The 20,547-nt window shown below is 41.3% G+C and overlaps 1 protein-coding gene across 1 annotated transcript; it reads left to right on the plus strand.

Annotated features, from left to right (window-relative positions):
• Nucleotides 1-4,290: 4,290 nt before the first annotated feature.
• On the plus strand, nt 4,291-20,149 carry pld7 (phospholipase D family, member 7). The gene is made up of 14 exons (XM_080416528.1): nt 4,291-4,375; nt 4,507-4,669; nt 6,408-6,521; nt 7,162-7,261; nt 9,203-10,071; nt 11,521-11,708; nt 11,822-12,005; nt 13,169-13,283; nt 13,865-13,992; nt 15,347-15,550; nt 15,697-15,836; nt 17,337-17,502; nt 18,467-18,566; nt 19,617-20,149. The coding sequence occupies exons 2-14, from the start codon at nt 4,529-4,531 to the stop codon at nt 19,814-19,816; spliced, it is 2,649 nt and encodes an 882-aa protein (XP_080272654.1). The 5' UTR covers nt 4,291-4,375; nt 4,507-4,528; the 3' UTR covers nt 19,817-20,149.
• Nucleotides 20,150-20,547: the final 398 nt, after the last annotated feature.

A 20,547-nucleotide genomic window follows, 5' to 3' on the forward strand; every position in this document is an offset into this window, starting at 1 on the left:
TATTATTGTGGGCAGAAGGCAATGCCTCAGCTAATTTTATATCCACTGTACTGGAATGATTCGACTGGGTAGCCGGAAGCCTCGGCCCTAAACACGCTCGCCACCAGTTTAGGAGCAGACCGCTCACACCAGGCAGTAGAACCCTCACCAGGCCCGGCGTCACGGGGGGGCAACGCCCCCTCAACCGAAATTTAGTGATTGAATGCTTTATTAACAGTTTGTAAAAAAAGGATGCTGAAAGGATAAACCCAAGAAAGCACTAGCTTTCCATTGGGGTCCGGCTGCAGAAAGGTAAAAATTTACCTTTGTCATTACAAAGACCTGTCAAAAAAACTTGTCCAGGGCTGAAGGGGTATTCATTTCACATAATAATTTGTGTTTTCTTGTTTGCTTTTTGTTTTGTTTGTCTATAAACATCATTATCTACATTATGTATGTATGTTCCCATAAATATGTTTCATGAAATATGACATTGACTGTGAAAATGTGTAGCCTTTAAAAGAGGACTGCGACTGTATGTTCTGAGGGGTTGATGCTATGCCCACCACCACAGTGCTCAGGTCAGAGAGCATACACTGTACATAAAAAGTTCAATAAGGACAATACAAAATAATACAAGCTTACAAGGGGACCAGCATTGCAATAAAGACAAAAACAAAAACTGCACAAAAGAAGAAAAAGTCCCCCTTTGTGTAGAAATACATGGAACGGTTTGCGTGGGCGACGGGACCGAACCTCTGGGGTGACGGACGGGGTATAAGTGGCTTGGGGTGACCGTTCGGGGGTCGCCGGATTTGCTCCGGGGCGACGGTGTTTCGGGGCGACGAGTTTGGTATTCGATGACTGCACTTCAATGTTTCATGGATTAACATGTTGCTTGCTACTGTTGCTATCTATCAGAGTGGGGTCAGGCCTGTTTTTTATTTCTCAAGACAAATGTAACTTCTACTTTAACGGGATAACTGTCTAACTTTAGACACATCGAAAGTAAACAGGGGACAATTAGAAGTGTTTATAGTAGAGCGGATAAAAGCAATATTTTGGGAGAATCGTTCACTTGGTGATACAAGCGTGAAACTTGGTACAGATCATCTTTAGAGGTCATTTATCGATTTTTTTAATCGAGCCACTTGAAAATCAAAGATGGCGGCCATTTTTCAAGATGGCCGACATCTTAGTGGGCAGTAAAGTGATATGATGGTTTATTTGGTGATACAAGCATGAAAATTGGCATGAGCAGTCTCTGTGGGTCACTTGACAATAGGCCACCCACAGCTACTTGAAATTTCAAGATGGCGGCCATTTTTCAAGATGGCCAACACTTTAGTGGAGCAATTAAGTTATATAATGGTTTATTTGGTGATACAAGCATGAACATTGGCATGATCAGTCTCTGTGGGTCACTTGACAATAGGCCACCCACAGCTACTTGAAATTTCAAGATGGCGGCCATTTTTCAAGATGGCCAACACTTTAGTGGAGCAATTAAGTTATATAATGGTTTATTTGGTGATACAAGCATTACATTTGGCATGAGCAGTCTCTAAGGGTTGCTTGACAAGAAAACACTCCCAGCCACTTTACATTTCTATTTTCAAGATGGCCACCCCCTGGATCCTCAAAAGATACATTTTCTCATAGAAATGTATGTTTTTTTTTCATTAAGGACGATTATTATTATTATGCTAAAGAACAACTTTTAACACATCACAATATAGTTGTGTTGATTTGTTGATCATAGATAGATTAGATAAGAGTGAATATCTGCACTACCAGGGCACACTGGTGATATATCACTGGGGTTCAATGTCAGCTAATTGAAAGTTGGTATCCCAAATGCTGTCTAATTTACCCCAAAACAGTTAGATAGCCGCACCTGAATTGACAGGTTGTGCCAGCACGGGAGAGCCGAGCCAAGGTTAATGGGGTTTTAGTTAACCGGATGGTGTACAGATCGCTCAGGATTTAAATGGCATTGGATGAACGATCGAACTAAGTGTAGGGTTAAGGCACGAACTTAGTTGTATCCCATACATCAAAGTGCTTGGTAAAAGGTGGTAAAAGGATAAACCCTCGGCCTCTGCCTATGCTGCAGACATGGCAGAAGCCATCATAACAGTTGTGAAAACTAACTGGGACAGATGTTTAATTTGTCAGCAGGTCACCAAGGAAAAACTCATTCAGCCGAGTTTATTCAAAAGAGAGCACGATCGTACTGGTTATGATACCATTGCAAGAAATGTTCCATTATTTCATAAGATCAATGCTCTGCCTATCTTACTTAGTCCAACCCGACTAGATGAAGGTGATGGCATAGAAAGCAAATCGACAAGAAACAGAGCAAAATATAATTCAAGCTGTAAACTTAGGTTCAACAACACAGAGCTGGAAAGGACCCAAAAGAGAGCATCTACATCTGCTGAAGACACTGAAGATACCAAAGATATCCATGTCAAGAGGCCAAGAAGATCTAATGTATGACCGGTCCAGCGATGTCACAACTGTGAACGAGGCCAGGCTTGATCTCTTTGCCAGAAAGCAAAGACAATATGACTTGATCCCACCAACTCAAGCAGCACTCAAAGAGCATGCCAAACATGCTTCTTATGAGGCTGGATACGTGTGGGGACAGGCATTGAAGCGACATCCACAAATGCAGAGCCCATCTGACTGGGGATGGGTGGAACAGGACGAGAAGTGGAAAGTCTTCTGGACTCCACTTCCACCTATTGCGGAGAGTTGTTGGGAGTTGACCAAATGTGGGTGCTCCAAGGCATGTACTGGAAGGTGTAACTGCTTCAGATATGGACTCAGTTTCACATGCCTATGTAGTTGCCCCTGCTAGAACCTATTTGCATGTTTATTTTGCCAGAGTTATTCCCTGTTGTCCTCTGTGTTTTCAAGTGGAGGCCTATGGCTCGGCTTCCCCTCGTCACATCGACGCATCATGTTTTACTTTTTATCTAGTCTATTACTGTGTAATTTTCAGTTGTTACTTTGTAACATTGCTTCCACTGCCTTCCACTGCCATATCTAACAGTGAAGCACATTTTCAGTTTAGTTCCTTAGTATCGTTTGTCATGGTTCCGTGGCTATTGCCATTCAGTATTAGCCATTACTCATAATTTTGGAGCACTGTCCGTTCAGCACCACAACTGTGCTAATTTATTCATCTTATTTTTTGTTTCCCCACCCCTTAGTATTTATTTGACACATGTAATGGCTGTTAGTTTAAAAAAAACCAATATATATATATATACATATATATATATATATATATATATATCCTCCCTTGTGACTGTTACCTTGTCGTGGTAAGGGAGCTTGTTTAGGCCTACCTCAGTGAACCCTGAGAGCTATGCCGGTGGGAGGCAACTCCTGACAGGTCTTACCAAACTGGACAGGTCGTGGGCGAGGAGTCAGACAAAACACAGTCAAACAACCTCTCTTGACAGAGCTTTTTGAGGAACCCAATACATTTCTATGAGAAAAGGTATCATTTAAAGATTGACATCTTGAAATTTCAAGTGGCTGTGGGCGGTTTCTTGTCAAATGACCTTTTGAGACGGCTCATGGCAATTTTCATGCTTGTATCACCAACTAAATGATTTCTTAAGCTTAACTAGTCCACTAAGGTGGTGGCCATCTTGAAAAATGGCCGCCATCTTGACATTTCAAGTAGCTGTGGGTGGCTTATTGTCAAGTGACCCACAGAGACTGCTCATGCCAATTTTCATGCTTGTATCACCAAATGAACCATTATATAACTTAAATGCTCCACTAAAGTGTTGGCCATCTTGAAAAATGGCCGCCATCTTGAAATTTCAAGTAGCTGTGGGTGGCCTATTGTCAAGTGACCCACAGAGACTGCTCATGCCAATTTTCATGCTTGTATCACCAAATAAACCATCATATCACTTAACTGCCCACTAAGGTATCGGCCATCTTGAAAAATGGCCGCCATCTTGGATTTTTGAGTGGCTCGATTAAAAAAGTCAAAGAGTTGACCTAAAGGAATGTTCATGCCAATTTTCACGCTTGTATCACAAAGTGAACGATTGTTCCTACTATCCGCTCTACTATTAGTCGCTCTCGCTGCCGACAGTGAATTTGCTGAAATGGAAAAACAGCGACCGCTGGGGTGACATACTTAAACAAGTCACTGAATTCGGTGTAACGATATTTTATAGCGTCGGTGGGAGGAGTCCAACGGGTCCATCCACCAATCAATCAGCAGAGGACAGGAAATCGCGGTTTCTTCAACCTTTTGTTTATGCCTTCTTGCAGAGTTTGAAAACACGCTTCCTGACACATTCAAAACAAAACGCGCCTGGCGGCTGCTGAGCCCCGAGGACAGTTCATTTCTGACTGATCGGTAATTTCTCTTCATTATTTTAGCGTTTTGACCCGCACACATAGTTGCTTATTATCGCCCATCGCAAGTTATATTATGCAATTATTCGATGAACTAGTAACAACGTAACAAAATTGTGTTTTGTAAATCAGGAAACGGTTACACGAGGCGAAGATGCCGATGAGACTACGAGAAAGGACGTCATCATCAAGACGAGGACCTCCATCATCATCATCATCATCATCATCATCAACCTCGTATGCGGACCATGATGTAGACTGGGTGGACCATAGATATGGGGTGGACTCGGTGGAGGTGGGTTCACTCACTCACTGGGTTATTTTTATTGCTAACTGCTAAGCTTTTCCGCCTCCCTCCTCACCTCACCCTGAGTCAAAAACCCATAGCCCAGGGGGACGGCCGCGACGTGATTGGCTAGTTGGTTGTCAGAGGAGAGGAGACAATAGAAGTAGTTTGTTTATCCATTAGATTATTAGTCATGGTTCACAGACAGTCATGTTTCAAGGCTACCATTAGATTAGACGAAAATAGACTGAGGGGGAAATGTAATTAGAGCCCGAGCGCTGCACCAGTGCGAAGCCCTATTGAATTTGCAATGTTTATTGTTTATTGTTATTCGTAGGCACAAATTGCGTTTTTGAGGACCTAAACGGGTGTGCAACTTTGCACACACATCACACCACGTATTTTAATGGTCTCAAAACGGTCAACTAACAGCCTATTTTTTTGTGCAATTGTATATCCTATGCCTGTCAGGCATTGCCTGAGAGACTTAAATTACGATTTTTTTTAGTTTATATTTTACAAATTGACTTCTCTATGCTTCTTTTATTGTCCTGACAACCACTGCCTGCCAATCACAATGCGACCGTCACTCTGCGCTATGGGATATGGACTTCCTCGCTGATTATTTCTCTCAGCCACGTAGCTCGCACGCAGCGTGGAAGAAAAAGAAGACAGAGTACATACAAACTAGTTTTAATTTATATAATAAACCCCATGTAACGCTAGAGACGTCTACATTATAAACTACCATTACATTTAACGTTGTTTTTACCAGACAATAATTCCGTTTGTTTAATTCCATTGTGAATGGGTGTAGTCCAGTCAACCGGTGCTACTTTCTAGGTAACGGTTTAACACACCTCAGACATCATGGTAAGAAAGATAGACATTATACTATCTATCTGTGTTATATATTTATTACTAATATACACCTATATAATGTGTTACATGACTACTGGTATGGACAATGAATGCCTAATTTAGGGGTACGACGTTGTCGCTTTGTCGATGCTTTGTGTTTTTGTTTTGCATTTGTTTGCTTTGCATTTGGCAAAAAGTCCTGTATTCAAAAGATACTTGAGTAAAAGTACAAAAGTATTGATACCAGAATATACTTAAAGTACAAAAGTAAAAGTTATCATTATGCAGACTGTCCCATTTCACAAGTTTCACAAATGTATACACACCTTTTGAAAATAGAAGATTACTCTGAGCTTGTAGATTGGCTATTTTCAAATGGCCGAAATGTATATACGGTTGAAGTGGTTAATGTATGTTTTGTAATAATAATCAAAATCTACATAGTAACTAAAGTTTTCAAATAATTGTAGTGGAGTAAAAGTATAACATTTGCCACTGAGATGTAGTGGAGTAAAAGTACTGACAATTGGAAACACTCCAGCAAAGTAGAAATACCTAAAAATTGTACAGTACTTGAGTAAATGTACTTAGTTACTTTACACCACAGGCATTTGGATATTGCTCACTCACACCACATGGCCCCTCCCCTCTTTTGTGATCGTTCCATCCTGGGGGTTTCTAACACTTTTCTTTTTGTTCCTTTTGCTAATTGTGTGAATTTAATGCCCTTAAAATGCAAAGATACAACATCAGTATATAATTGATATTGCTTCTTTATTTTTTATTGTTTACATTGTTCAATCAAATGTGCTCTGTCATGTTGAAGAATTCGATATATTGTTGCACAGCCCCTGCTGAGAATGTGAATAATTGATCCACCCTGCAGGAGTCAGATGACTCAGACACTGAGTCTGTGCAGAGTCAGAAGAACCAGAGGCTGGACCGAGATGAGAGCCCTTCTCTGCCAGAAGAGGAAGTCGATGAGGCGTCAAGTACAGTGGTAGGAGCCCTCTATAGATACTTGTAGCACTAGCAAGTACAGATAAAATAAAATACCTGTGTTTGGACAGATGCTGCTATAGAGACAAAGAAACTCATATGATGAGGTGAATGTTTGTGGTAGACTTTGGGTGCACTGGATAAAAGGCCATTCACACTGAGCACTATAACTATAAAGTATATTTTTGGTCAAGTGGATGGCAGTGTTCACACCGACCTATAAAAAAATACAATGGTGAACGATATAGTTATACTGTAATTATCTTTATAGTTATCGTGCCTGGTGGGACTGGCGCTTAAGGCTGTGGTCATGTTTAGGAAAGCACAAAATATGAGAAAATGTCAACACGCCAGTGTTTGTGTGTATATCCTGTAAACTTATTTTAACAAATTTTTATGTTTGTTTTACCGTGGTGCAAATGTGTGATGTGGCTGTGAAATGTCTTGAGTGTACTAAAAATGTATTCATGAATTTATTTAGCCTTTTTCCAAAACATGATCGTTTTGCCTAATAATTACAGAATAATAATTAACAATCATTTGATAACTATTTTTTAAAACTGTATTGAAATGAATAATAATTGTTTAAACACACAAGTGTCTGTACAAGTAAGTAAATTACACAGCTATCTTTTCTCCAGGCTCTAAGGTCATGTTCTGTTGTATTGGAACGTGTGCCACTAGAGGAGGACATGGAGAGGAAAGACCCAGATGACAATGAAGACATGAGCCGCAGAGCAGGTGAGCAAATACTCTGGAGAATAAACACCTCAGAGGCCATAGTGTTTTACAAAACAAGTTTAGATGGCCAACAGGCAACGGTGTCAGTGAATGTGCTCGTTCTGGAACAACCAGATAAGCGCGCGGGAATGTTATTCCCTCTTCAGTGCCCTCAACACGAATGTATCTTTGACCTCGGTCATGTGATTGAGCTGCTTTCACCGAATAACTGAGCGGGGAATCTGGCATATCTGGAGAGGCCTTTATTAAATGGTGTGCAGACCTAGCACATAACAGGCGTGATGTGCTGCTGGGCACGAGCCAGCATGCTAATGCAGCAGACCTAGTTATGAGACACAGAGAGACTAGTCTCTCGAGACAGACTGTTGACTCACACAATTTTCAAATGCATCCGCCATGCAGTCGGAAGTGCAGAAAATTTGTCTTGGGTAAAGCGGATTCGTCTTTGCAGTTGCCCAAATTTGTCCTACTGTAAATCAAATTAGTCGAAGCATAGTTGCTGCTTAGTAGAAATGGAAATTAAAATCTGTATGATGTTATACATTTAAAAACGGGAAAGCATCTGTGTCATTTTAGATGTTTGTCAGAAAACTTAGGTTGGGATTTAGAAGTTGTTTTTAAAATCGGCCTCACTTCTAAATGGGTTGAAGATATATTAAAATATATGTTTGTGAACGGAAATGACGAACAGATGATGGCTTCCACATCGGCTTTCAGGAGATGTTGTTCCAGACTCTATATAGCATTCAGCGATTGTGGAATAGTTGTCTGGCTACGCAAGACTACAGAGAGACAGACTCGGAAGGCAAATGGTTATGTATGGTTCATCACCAAGGTGATACCGTCACCTTAGTGACAAAGCACATGTAACCATTTGCCTACCGGGATGATAGGAAAATCAAATGCCAAGGTTTGTCTACAAAAAGCCTTTCTTCAACATAGTCATAGCCATCTAAAAGTATCCCAACACTTCAACATTGCTACTAAGTGTATACCAGTAAGGTATGTTGAGAACGTTGCTGGACAGGAAATTGTTTGTTCTAGACAAAAGATCTATTTAATCAGTTCAATGAGTCAGTACAGAACAGAAAGTGTACAGAACAGCACAGCTATGTACACTTAACCATGAAGATGAATACAATTCATATTTATCTTTTGGCATTTAGCAGATGCTCTTATCCAGAGTGACTTACAAAGTGCAAGATCGAAGTAGATGGCATGAACCCTGGTTAACAAATAACAGTAAACGGCTTATTTTTTGCATTAAATTTGCCCGCAGGCCAACGTCCAAGTGGCATTTATCAAAGGATCCTATACAGCCCATCCTAGCGTATATTTGGTTGGAGCTTTGATAAATCTGACGGCTGAAAACAGAGCACCATTTAAATAACACACCCTTAAATATTCTCCGATTTTACGACATGAAGAACCGGAATACGTAAAAAAAAAAAGCATGGAGGAGAGTTTCCCCCGCCCGCCTCACTGCCTGTCAAGTCACACACGTCACAGACACGCACGCAAGACTTTACCAGGGAAGAAGAGAAGCTCACTCTTCTGGGTTGAGCTTTGAGGTGGTGGGAAGTGATCCACTGTGAGATGGCAGCAGGCATGCAGTGATGCACTCTTCAAACTGTGTGGCAGAGGGAGGGAAGGAGAAACGGTTGAGTGTCATCAGCAGCATAACCGTGATAGGAGAGCTTGTGAGGAGAGATGAATGGCAAGGCTAAGAGAGTAACGGGAGGGGAAAAAAAGGAAGAAGCCAAGCACAGGCCCCTGGGGGGTATGGGGAGATGAAAACAAAAGACTCACATAGGAGGAGAAGCACTTCACTTGAGTGCCATCCCAAAGACACAAATTGCTTAATTCTGTGTTTCGAATAAATGATGCATGCTGACTGTAATGTAAATCACTCAAAATAATATTTTTTCCATCCCCATACAGGGAGGCAACCTATCTCACGGATCCCTACTCTGAGCACCGTGACCAAAAAACGTCCCACTGCCGTTCACAGCACAGAACCTCCTCTCTTCAAAAAAGATGGAGTCAGCCACACACCTGACGGCGGGGAGGTCCGTAAATCCATGCTCCCCGGCGTCAGTCGAGAAACGGCCCTTCCTCTGCCATCAGTGCGAGTCCCCAGAATCCCTCTCAGTTCTGCTGTCAGCGGTGCAGAGCAAGGTGCCTCGGAGCTGCCTCCCCAGAGCCTCCCGGCAGGCATCGCGTACGGCTCCACGGAGGAGTCGGAGCAGCAGAATGTGGTCGTCACTGCCAGACCTGCCCTCAGAGCAGAACCAGCACACGTCGGTCCTGAGGACCACACAACACCTCACCTCTCGGATGAGGTCCCCTGCAGTCTAACGGTACAGGAAGAGCACTCAGAGGGAACGAGGGAGAGTGAGGTTGATGAGATGCAGGAGAGCGATGTTGATGAAAGTGTCAGTGACGGAGAGTGCACCACCTCCGGTGATGGTAAGGGTGAAGCCGGCGACGCCGGCCCAGTGACCTCCATCGCGGATGAAGAGCCTCCGTGGGAGTCGGAGCTGATTAAACCTATTCTGGATATTGAAGAAGACGACGACTCGTCATCAGACAGTCAGTGTGTGGATGATCCAGCAGCTGAGGAGTCTGGTGTTCTGACAGTCAGTGAGTCAGAGGAAGCAAACGGTTACCATGATAAATCATACACCGAACAAGAGAATGTTCCGGCAGTGTTCTCGGCTCCTGCAGAGCGGATCCCTGATACAGATGAGCCCACTACTGCAACAGATACTCAAAAACCAGCCAAGACTAAAGCAAAGCGCACAGAAAAGGTGAGTTTATGCTACGCTACGAATGCTTCCTGCTGTTGAAGGAAACATGATAATGATGTAATGGCATGTTATTAGCACTGTAGCTCTGCACTGCCAACAACTACAGTCTGACTTGGGGAAAGCTTGAAATATAGTTTTGTAGTCCAAAATGCTTTTTTCCCCACTCTTGTTTTATAACGAGACTTTATTTCAGTTATTTTTGGTGGTATTTTCAACACGTGGAAGAATGTTGATGAGATCAAGTCCTGCTTTATTTTCTCCCAAATCTTAAGAGCGTGGTTATTCCCAAGAAGGATTGAATCGGGGGTTCTTTTTTTTACAGGTCAGAGACAGTCTTGTTATGGACTTATTGGTACTGGGCTCCCTCACATGGCTGTGTAGCGATCAGATGAAGTCACTGGTGTGAAATGACTCCACCCTTCCCTGACTCCTGTGGAATGTTACACGCCCATGAATCAAATTCCCATAGCCTGTATTTACATGTATTTATTTTTACCATGATTACTGTGAATAGTTGAGCTATGGCAACAAGTCGGTTAACGTTTTGAGGTGCATTTAGGTGACTAATTCCAATAACCTGGTTTCATGGTTTGGTTGGTAGTAAGCAAGGTTTCTCGCCATGTCAAGTTTTTGGTTGTTTGTTTCTTTACTTGTGGATACTATGTTTTCAATATTATCTCTGTATATTAGTTGTAAGGTTAATGTTCAATTTGCACCCAAAAACTGAGCCCTCTTCTGTGACTCTGAAGCACTGCTGAAGTTGTGCTGAAAAGTTTACTTCAGCGAAGCGACGTCACTGAGGTAACATCTGTTAAAATGATAACTACAACCCAAAGGGTAAAGGTTTTCAAAAATAACAACCATACCCAGTTCAGACAATATGAATTAGGTTGATGTAATGATGGCCATAGACCATATGGGTGTGCTTGCCCAATGCTTGCCTATGAAATGCAGGAATACAGAAAGGCTGAAATGGATAGACAGTAACATTTTCTGTCTATGGATTTTCTATGATAACCATCAACAATTAAATGAAATGCATGAAAGTGTCCTTAAAGAAGTCCATACCCCAATTAAGATCATTATTACAGTGGCCTTGCTTTCAGAGGTCTGCCCTGAGATTGAGAGGTCGGGGTTCAATTCCGGGCCGAGTCATACCAAATACTACAAATATGCTACCCATTGTGACTCCATGCTTGGCACTCAGCATCAAGGTTAGGATTGGGGGTAAGTCCCTGTGACATACTAGCATCATGTCCAGGGCGTGTACTTCAGGGGATATAGTTGCTAGAGAAACCGGAGATGGACTCCTGCTTATATGGGCCACATGGCTCGGGAACCGTTGGATCCCGAGGCTACTTACTTAATGTATCATTACTGTAAACAATGTTAATCTGTCAACAAGCATCTAATATCAGTTTTCTGTCCCCCTCCCGCACATTCTGTCAGAAATCAACATGCTCCGGTTTTGCCCTGTTCTGCCTCTGGCCCACCACTCTGCTCCTTCTGGGGGGTCTTGGGCTGCATGTGTGGCAGTACGGTCTACCCAGGTCTGTGGAACAACTCCTGGCGCAGCTGGAACTGCACTGGCTGGAAGGCTTGGGTGTGGTGCAGGAGCCCTGCAGCACAGACTGCCGGTGAGACTGAGACGACCTCTAATTTATGAATACTGTAATATTGTGATTAACATAAATAAAAACAAACGTTGCTGTGTGTGTGTGTGTCTGTGTGTGCGCGCGCGCATCTCCAGAGTGCGTCTGCTGGAGAGTATGCCTATAGGTTTGTACCCGTCCTCACCGTCTCCTGCCCTGCCCAGTGTGTCCTCTGGATGGCTCAGTCTGTTGGAACAAGCCAACCGGTCTGTTGACATCGCTGCTTTCTACTTCACCCTCAGAGGCAGCGACCAGGGCCTTCCTGAAGCTACAGACTCCCAGGTCAACAAAACAGCACGGCTTAATAGTTATAGACTAAGGAAGCAAATGTTAAGGAATTTCGTTAATCCATTAAAACACATCTGTGTGACCACTTTAACCATTATTTTATACTTTGGCTATTCAAAAATATTCATATTCATAGAGCTTATCTGCTATTTTTGAAAAATCATGTCGAACATTTGTGCAAATCTTTGAATATATATATATATATATATATATATATATATATATATATATATATATATATATATACACACACTTTTTGAAGCAATTTTTTTTTACTCAAATCTTTGCTTCTGGGGGGGTCCCTGGAACAACACATTTTGAGATGGGGGTCCGCGGCCAAATGCATATCATTTTGTAAAAAATAATTGTGCATTTGTAGAATCCCCAGAAGCAAAGATTTGAGTCACAAATGTTCCTTTTAAAAATGATTCAAAGATTTGCACACATTTTCATGATTTTTCAATCAAGCTCATAACGCAGCACTCAGCGCCGCACTATGAGCTTGTATATCTGGTTAAAGTTGTTCAAATCTAAAATGACAGATGCTTTCCCGGTCTTAATGGGTTGATAATCAATAGGTGGTTCCCCTTATCGAACAATCATCAATTAATAAGTGATGATTTTCCTGAGAACCTGAATTTACTAGTAGAAACTAGAAGGTATGTATTACCTGAGATGGAGGCAATACTGAAACTTTTTGTACTGAAAATACTGGCGTTTAGATTTACCAAACAATACAATTAGACATGTAAACTAATCAATAACATCAATACATCAATAATTGTCCATTTTAAGATATAAACCCTCTTATACATATATTCCATAGTGGAAAGCAGTAGCGGTTAAACCATTTGAGGATAACATTTCAAGCTGCTTGTTGCTTAATATTTATAGGAAACGTACTGAATAGTTTTCAAACCTTTTTCTAGCGCCAGCCAAATAGAGAAATGGAAAAGTAATTTTCATTCAGGTTAATTATGGTTTCTTTTTTCTTTAACAAAAGATCACATTTGATCTGTGTTTTATTAAATTGGATATCTTGTAAAGCCCTTTTTAGAATCCCTTTATAGATTCAATAGAAATAAAGGTTGTATTATGACCGCCTATCAATTGAAATTGTCTGTATTTGAACGGTTATACTATTTGTTTTTCTCCAGGGGAGGGAGGTGTTTAAGAAGCTGATGCAAATGGAGAACAGAGGAGTGAATCTTCGAATCGCCGTCAACTCGCCTCAGAGCTCAACACAGGACACACAACAGCTGGCTGGAACAGGTATAGCATGATTCTACCATAATCATTTATCTAGTCATTTAATTTTCATCTATAATGTTTTGTGGAGTGGAGATACTAAATGCACTGCAGCTTCTGTACAAACCAATTTATTTATATTCTGATGCTGTAGACTCTGACAAAGTCCTTTGGCCGAAACATTAGTGAAATAAATTGGTATATACGCAAGCTGCATTGTTGCATTGAGTCTCTGTTCTACAGTAGGTGGCCAGTGACTTGGACCATTTTCCTTCCACACCTCCTGCATGGAGCGCGTGACGCGAGATGATGTTGGTTCGAATCCAGCACACAACACCAATGGTTTTGATAATCTGGATTGTGGAAGTTAAATGGTGGATCTGTGGATAGGACTCTATATGAACAAACTTGTTATATCAACAAAACGCATTGCATTCTGTTTGTGTGACATGCATGGTGGAAAGGGTTTTAAAGTGAAACTGGACAAAGTCACTGGCCACGTACTGTATGTTCATTTTACTCTTTGTATCTGCAACAATCAGGTGTACACTGATATCGTTTTTAACTTTCAAAAACATTGCTTTTGTTCTTATTCTCTGTCTCAGGTGCTGATGTGAGGGAGGTGGATCTAGAGTCAGTAACAGGAGGAATCATCCACACCAAACTTTGGGTGGTGGATCAGAAACACATGTACCTAGGCAGCGCCAACATGGACTGGCGTTCCCTCAGCCAGGTACTGTCAGAACTCTACACACACTGGCATTACCATGTTTCCTGCATGATGGGATTGGTATCTGGCAGTGCTAGAATACATGAAATAATAAATGCACCCAAGGAGATATCAAGATTCTGAAGATTGATCACCCAAACCGTCTCAGGAGGTCATTAATAATGAAGTGTAAATGTATCCCATGACAGTGTAGCGAAGGCACAGTAGAGAGGCCTCTGGTGGGATTTGGTCCTCTGTACTAGCTGAAGCGAAAATAAGTCTCATGCCCATAGCTACCAGTAGGACTCATAACGATTTAGTTTTTTTTTTACTGAAGAGCAGACAAATTGGCCAAATTGGTTGCTTTAGAGAAAAACAATGGGGTCACCAAACTCAGTAGTGTTCGGGTTCATGAATATGCACAGAAAATCCCATGGCAATCCAGCAAATACTTTTTGAGTTATGCTGTTTAGGACCATATTGGTGAAAGACTACAGGCTCTACTACTGCTGATGTTTATATTAACTACGTAACTTTTTCGTGACATTTTTCATGATCTTTTGAATTAAATTAAAAGAAGATGAGTTACGAACCTGCACGACCATTATCTTCATATCCAGCTGATAACAATGTTAGACCTGTCTTTGTATACATAGGACTTGAACTCACGACCTCAGTATTTCTAAAGTCCTGACTAAGATCTAAACCAATAAACTACTGATCTGCTCTAGGGATGATTTGTACTTTTTTGTTAAAGTAATACTAGGTAACTTTTTCAACAAAACTAAAGTTAAATTGTATATCTTTTGTGAGTGGCAAAAGTTTCACAACACCCACTCCATGAATTTCACCCCCGAAAGCCTTTTATACATATATTTTCTATTGAACGGTGATAGGGGTGTCTTTCCCGCGAAAATGACGTCATGTAGCCGGAAAACGGAAGAGGAAATGCACCAGTTTCCTGTTTGGCCAGGAACTACCGCGCTAATAACAAAAGGGAAACTCACGCTGATTTTAAGAGATTGTATGATTTGAAGGTCAAAAAACAACAGAAAAAGAAAACACAGCTCACGGTAACTAAAGCTCCACTGGCTAAGAGAAACGATCCACAGATCGTATAAAACAATTAAAAGAGCGCTTTTTGAAACGCTTCCGTCTTCCGGTGAAAACAAATGGAATTCTGGGTAACGGAGGAATAAACAAACGGCCTGCAGTGACGGTAATGACCAGCAGAGGCTGCTAAAAATCGTTATTTTTGGACCTGCACTGTATAACTTTAACTTTAAAAAAGTATTAACAACTTTTAACAGACATTCTGTTCCATCATAATAAGAATTCTGTTAAAGATCTCACTCTCACACTTTTATTTTGATCCCAGGTAAAGGAGGTTGGAGTCTCGGTGGAGGACTGCAGCTGCCTGGCACAGGACGCGTCTCGTATATTCGGGTTGTACTGGAACATTGGCGCTGAGAAAAACGCTTCCCTGCCACCTTACTGGCCTGCTCGTTCTTCTGCCCTGTCCAGCTCACTGCATCCCCTGCAGCTGAAGCTCAATGGAGTGCCTGCTCGTGTCTACCTGTCTGTGAGTTCAGTGGTATAAGAAATGCATGCTGTCAGCCTCAGTATACTTAAACAATCCGACGACAGCAGGGACAGGACCCAATGTGGTCCCCAAATCTGCGTACCTGCTTGTCTTAACAATTTACCTTTCTGTTTGTCTGCCATCAGAGTGCGCCACCCCAGATCTCTGCCCGTGGTCGAACAGACGATCTGGCCTCCATCTTGTCTGTGATCTCAGATGCTCAGAAATCCGTCTACATCTCTGTGATGGATTACCTGCCTTTATCTCAGTACACACAGCCGCTCAGGTCAGAGGCTGCACTCCACTCACAAGTTATGTTTGTCATTGTGTTTAACAATGCACAATACAAAGCCTTGTTTCCAGGGGGAATACAGAGGTGAAAAGGCTAACAAACTAGCTATATAAAAAATTATAATAATATATAAAAACTAGACAAGGGCTGAAATGGTGCCGGCCTATTCGGGGCCTTGCCAGTCTTGATCGATGCTAGTCGGGAATACATGTATTGCATGAAGATCAAGGCGTAATATCTCCCCTGCCCAAACAGGCTTTCCATCTTAGTTCAGCAGTGTACATTTTGGTGCTCGCACAGGAGACCATTCAGGGTTCGAATCCTGGGTAAGACTTAATCTTTAAAGAAGACTCCTCATAGCTAAAGAAGACTCCTCATAGCAGAAGGATTGTTGTGGGATTCTGTTGCAGGTCTTGGCATCTCGGTCATATCCTTTGCATGTTGATAGCTTTTAGATCAGTTCTTTTTGGCAAGTGACAACGTCATGTGATGGAGTATATTGTAAATTAGGCATTAGATGTTGCCCATGTTGCTTGTTGAACATCAAGGCTATACCCAATCAATAAATAACTTTGTGCAGATCGGGGTAATTAGTTTGATGTTGTGGCTGAATCCTCTTTGGCACTCTGCCTTTATGCATAAAATGACTTCAGTGCAATTTATTAAAGGTTTGGCTGCCAGGATATACAGACGCATGCGGTCTGAGATTTAACAGCCACTGCAGGAAATGTTATCGGTAACATGAATATAATGGCCTATAAAATCAATAATATGATTTATAGCTGAAGGAAATATGCCTACAGGTTAATACGACTGGAAATACTTACACAGTCATTGTTTATTCATTTTATTTGACAAAGTGTCATTTGACCATAACAAAAAAAGTGCTGTAGCTGAGCTCCAGTGTGCTGTTTTAGTATAGTTCCTTTTTGGGGGTAGCACTACACCCCTGGTTTTAATGCTCTTGATGTATGGATGGATACGTTTAGCTGACTGTAGTAGACCAATTATTTGTTTACTAACATTGAGACTGGATGCACAGGTGATTGTTTCACGCAATCAATTCCCAACCTGTTGTTTCGGGGTGCGCTGGTTTCAGCACACCCCAACCCCCTCTTGTGTGTTGGCTAGTCACGTGAGGCGCGTCTTAGCGAGACCTGATAGAATGGGTTTCATTGCGCACATACTGGTTGCACGCATACTGGTTTTTATCAGTGTGACGTCGTCTGTTAAGGGGTCTATAGTCCCTGGAGGAAAGATACATAAATGTTTATGAAAGGAATGTGTACGTTTGTTTGGTGCGCAATAACGTTCAGGCAACCTCAATTATTCACGGAAGAATTTGGTACTGTTTTAATGTGAGAAGAATCTAAAAATAAAGTGAAAACGGAGATCAATTGTGAAAGAAAATGGTTTATGTGCATTATATGGCCAAAGCTGTGAAAAGACAATGACATTTAATGTTGGTGGTATGTTATTTTTTTATGCCATCAGTTTCTGGCCTGCTATAGACTCAGCCCTGCGGTCGGCAGCCTGTACCAGAGGTGTGGAGGTCAGGTTGATGGTGAGCTGCTGGCAGCATTCTTCAGACTCCATGTTCATCTTTCTCCAGTCTCTGCTAGTCCTCCACAGACCCCCGCTGAGATGCAACATCAACGTAGTACGTTGGATTATCTGTCTATATATCTGTCGCTCAATCTGTTGTCGTATGGTAGTGTGCCTTGACTAAAATAGCAGATCTACAAGGTTGTGAGCAAGTATAAATCAGGCTTATCTCTTTGGATATGTCTTTTTTCTTTTCTTTTTTTTAATTGAGAGAGAGAAACCTTAGAGGGAGATGGTGTTGGGGCTAATTTACCCCTTTTCAGCTGAAAATATGCCATTTTTGTCAGGAATAAATGAGTCTAGTGGAGACAAAAGGAAGTATCCAGACAGGATTCACACAGCTCAACAAGGGGGGATGTGGGTTTACAGCTGAGTGTATTAACTCGCTACACAGTTCTTAAGGTTAATTCTTAAGTTAATTCTTACAGTCTTTATGTAAGCAATAATACAAGAGGTGTTAAAATGTGTGGTTTTCAAACATTTAAATGTCAAGGCAAACCTGTATTCGTTGCAAAATATCTGTTCTACAAACTCACAGCGTGTCGTAATGTGATGCTTTGTGAGCTTGTAGATCTGCTGTTATAGCTTTTTTGTGATTTAATACTCAACAAAATTAATCAATCAATTGTATGTAAATATAACATTTTCACCTATAATGACCAAACTATGTTAACTACTGGATTACAGAATATGAGGAGTTGGACTGATAAAACATTGATAACACAGGCAGAGACGGTGGATGAAAGCAAGGACTTACATATTTAGAAATGGTTAGGAAAAGTTATGATTTTGTACAACATTTTAAAAATGTTTCACTACCTCAAACAAACCTCACCCACCTGTGATCTTTGGCGCCCCCAAACAGGGGGGGCTGCTGCAAAGTACTTTTGTGACATACATACATACAGTACAGACACTAAACAGAGGTTTACAGAGAAGGGATGACATGTGACACAGGGTTAACAAATAAAGGTATTGGTCTCTGTGTTAACTTTAATCTGTTTCTTTGTTTTTTCTAGAGAGTGTTTGTGGTGCCATCTACAGCAGAGCAGAGTAAGATCCCGTTTGCTCGAGTCAACCATGCTAAGTACATGGTGACCGACAGAGTGCTCTATATAGGTAAAATATGACTACACACTATACTGTTCATACTCTGTTTTTGGCTTTGTTGAAACTTGTTTACTTTGATTTTCCAAATTGTTACATAAAAAAAGAGAACTGATCTTCTAAAAGCTCTTCATCTACAAGCTCACAACACGTCACAACACACACTGTGTGAGCATGTAGAGCGGCTATTTTGGCAGAGAGATTTGGTGTAGACCGAAAAAAGTGGTCAAAGTACAGAGCCAACTTGGGTCCAGTTTACTAAGTCTAGACTAGAGGGTTTAAGTGGTTAAATCTATATTTAAATTTTTTTGGTTAATCAGTTCTAAATGTATGCGATTTATGTCTGTCAACTACAGTGTTAAAGCCGTACTTGGTAAGTCCCAAAATAACGATTTTTAGCAACTTCTGCTGGTCACTACCGTAATTGCAGGTCTTTAGCGGATTCCTGCATTACATAGAATTCCATTTGTTTTCACCGGAAGGCGGAAGCGTTTCAAAAAGCGTTATTTTTTGTTGTTTTATACTATCTGCGGATCGTTTCTCTTAGCCAGTGGAGCTTTAGTTACCGTGAGCTGTGTTTTCTTTGCTGTTGTTTTTCCATCTTCCTGTTTTTCCAATCCTATAATGCCATAAAAACAACGTGAAATTCCTTTTTGTTACTAGCGCGGTAGTTCCGGGACAAACAGGAAACCGTTTGTATTCGAAATCCGTTTCCATTTTCCGGCCGGATGACGTAATTTTCGCGGGAAAGACGCCCCTGTCCACTTTCAATAGAAAATATGTTTATAAAAGGCTTTCGGGGGTGAAATTCATGGAATGGGTGTTGTGAAAAATTTGCCAATCACAAAAGATATAAAATTTAACATTCGTTTTTTTTGAAAGTTACCTAGTATTACTTTAAGCCCTAGGGCTGATACAGCTTATCAATTTCTTTGTCCTTTCACCCAGGCCAAATAAAGGCTAGGTATGCAAAAAAGTACTTATAAAATCGTATCTTTATAAACTTGTTTCCATCTACCCAACATAAACCAAGTTGTGGTGTTTATTGTCTCATCAAAACAGGAACATCCAACTGGTCTGAGAACTATTTCACCCACACAGCGGGGGTGGGGCTGGTGGTGAACCAGACGGGGTCAGAGGTCAGGTCAGGCCAGGCCACGCTGCGTAGCCAAGCGGAGGAGCTGTTTCTCAGAGACTGGACGTCTGACTACGCCACCCCACTCCCAGATAACGAACCATACGTCTGCCCGCACCATCACTGAAGTTTCTTAGTATTAATCTGAAAATCTACATCTAAGTACTTGAACGCGCACATGCACAGGGACCAAAGATTGCTTGCTAGCTATAGACAGTGCTGAGTCATTTTGCAACGTTTTCATGGCTAAGATGGTTATTTTACTGTATATATTTGCATTTCTGTTATCAGCCAATATTATTTTTTTGTATGTTTTGACTTAAAATTTGCTACCATGTATTCTGATGACGAGTTTTTTTTCACTGAAATTAGCAAGCATTTGACCGAAGACATTTAAAAGATTTGTTCTGTATATTTGTGCATTTTGTAGTATACAATTAAAATGTTGGTTTTTCTCAGACTTTCATTTGTAGTTTTTGTCTGATGGCTCTGTTCTATCCATCCAGCTCAGTTTAGACCAATTATTTGTTTACCAACATTGAGACTGAACACACAGGTGATTGTTTCATGCAATCAATTCCCAACATAGGGTGCGTTCGGAAATACAGCAATGAGCGCAGTCAGCACACTGGCCAATACAAACTAATAGGCGTGTGCGCTCCGGTGTGCAATTTCCGAACGCACCCTCGGTGCTGGACCTGCGAGCGCAATACTGGTTCTTATCGCTTGCAACCAGTGTGCCGTCGTCTGTTAAGGGGTATATTAGATAGACAAAAACCAAATGTTCTCTTTGAATCAATGCTACTTTACAATTATAGCTTATTTTGAAAAAAAGCAAGTCCTAAGTTCTGACCGGGT

The sequence above is a fragment of the Gymnoscopelus braueri genome (assembly GCF_963280865.1).
Source record: "Gymnoscopelus braueri genome assembly, chromosome: 20".
NCBI classification, from domain to species: domain Eukaryota; kingdom Metazoa; phylum Chordata; class Actinopteri; order Myctophiformes; family Myctophidae; genus Gymnoscopelus; species Gymnoscopelus braueri.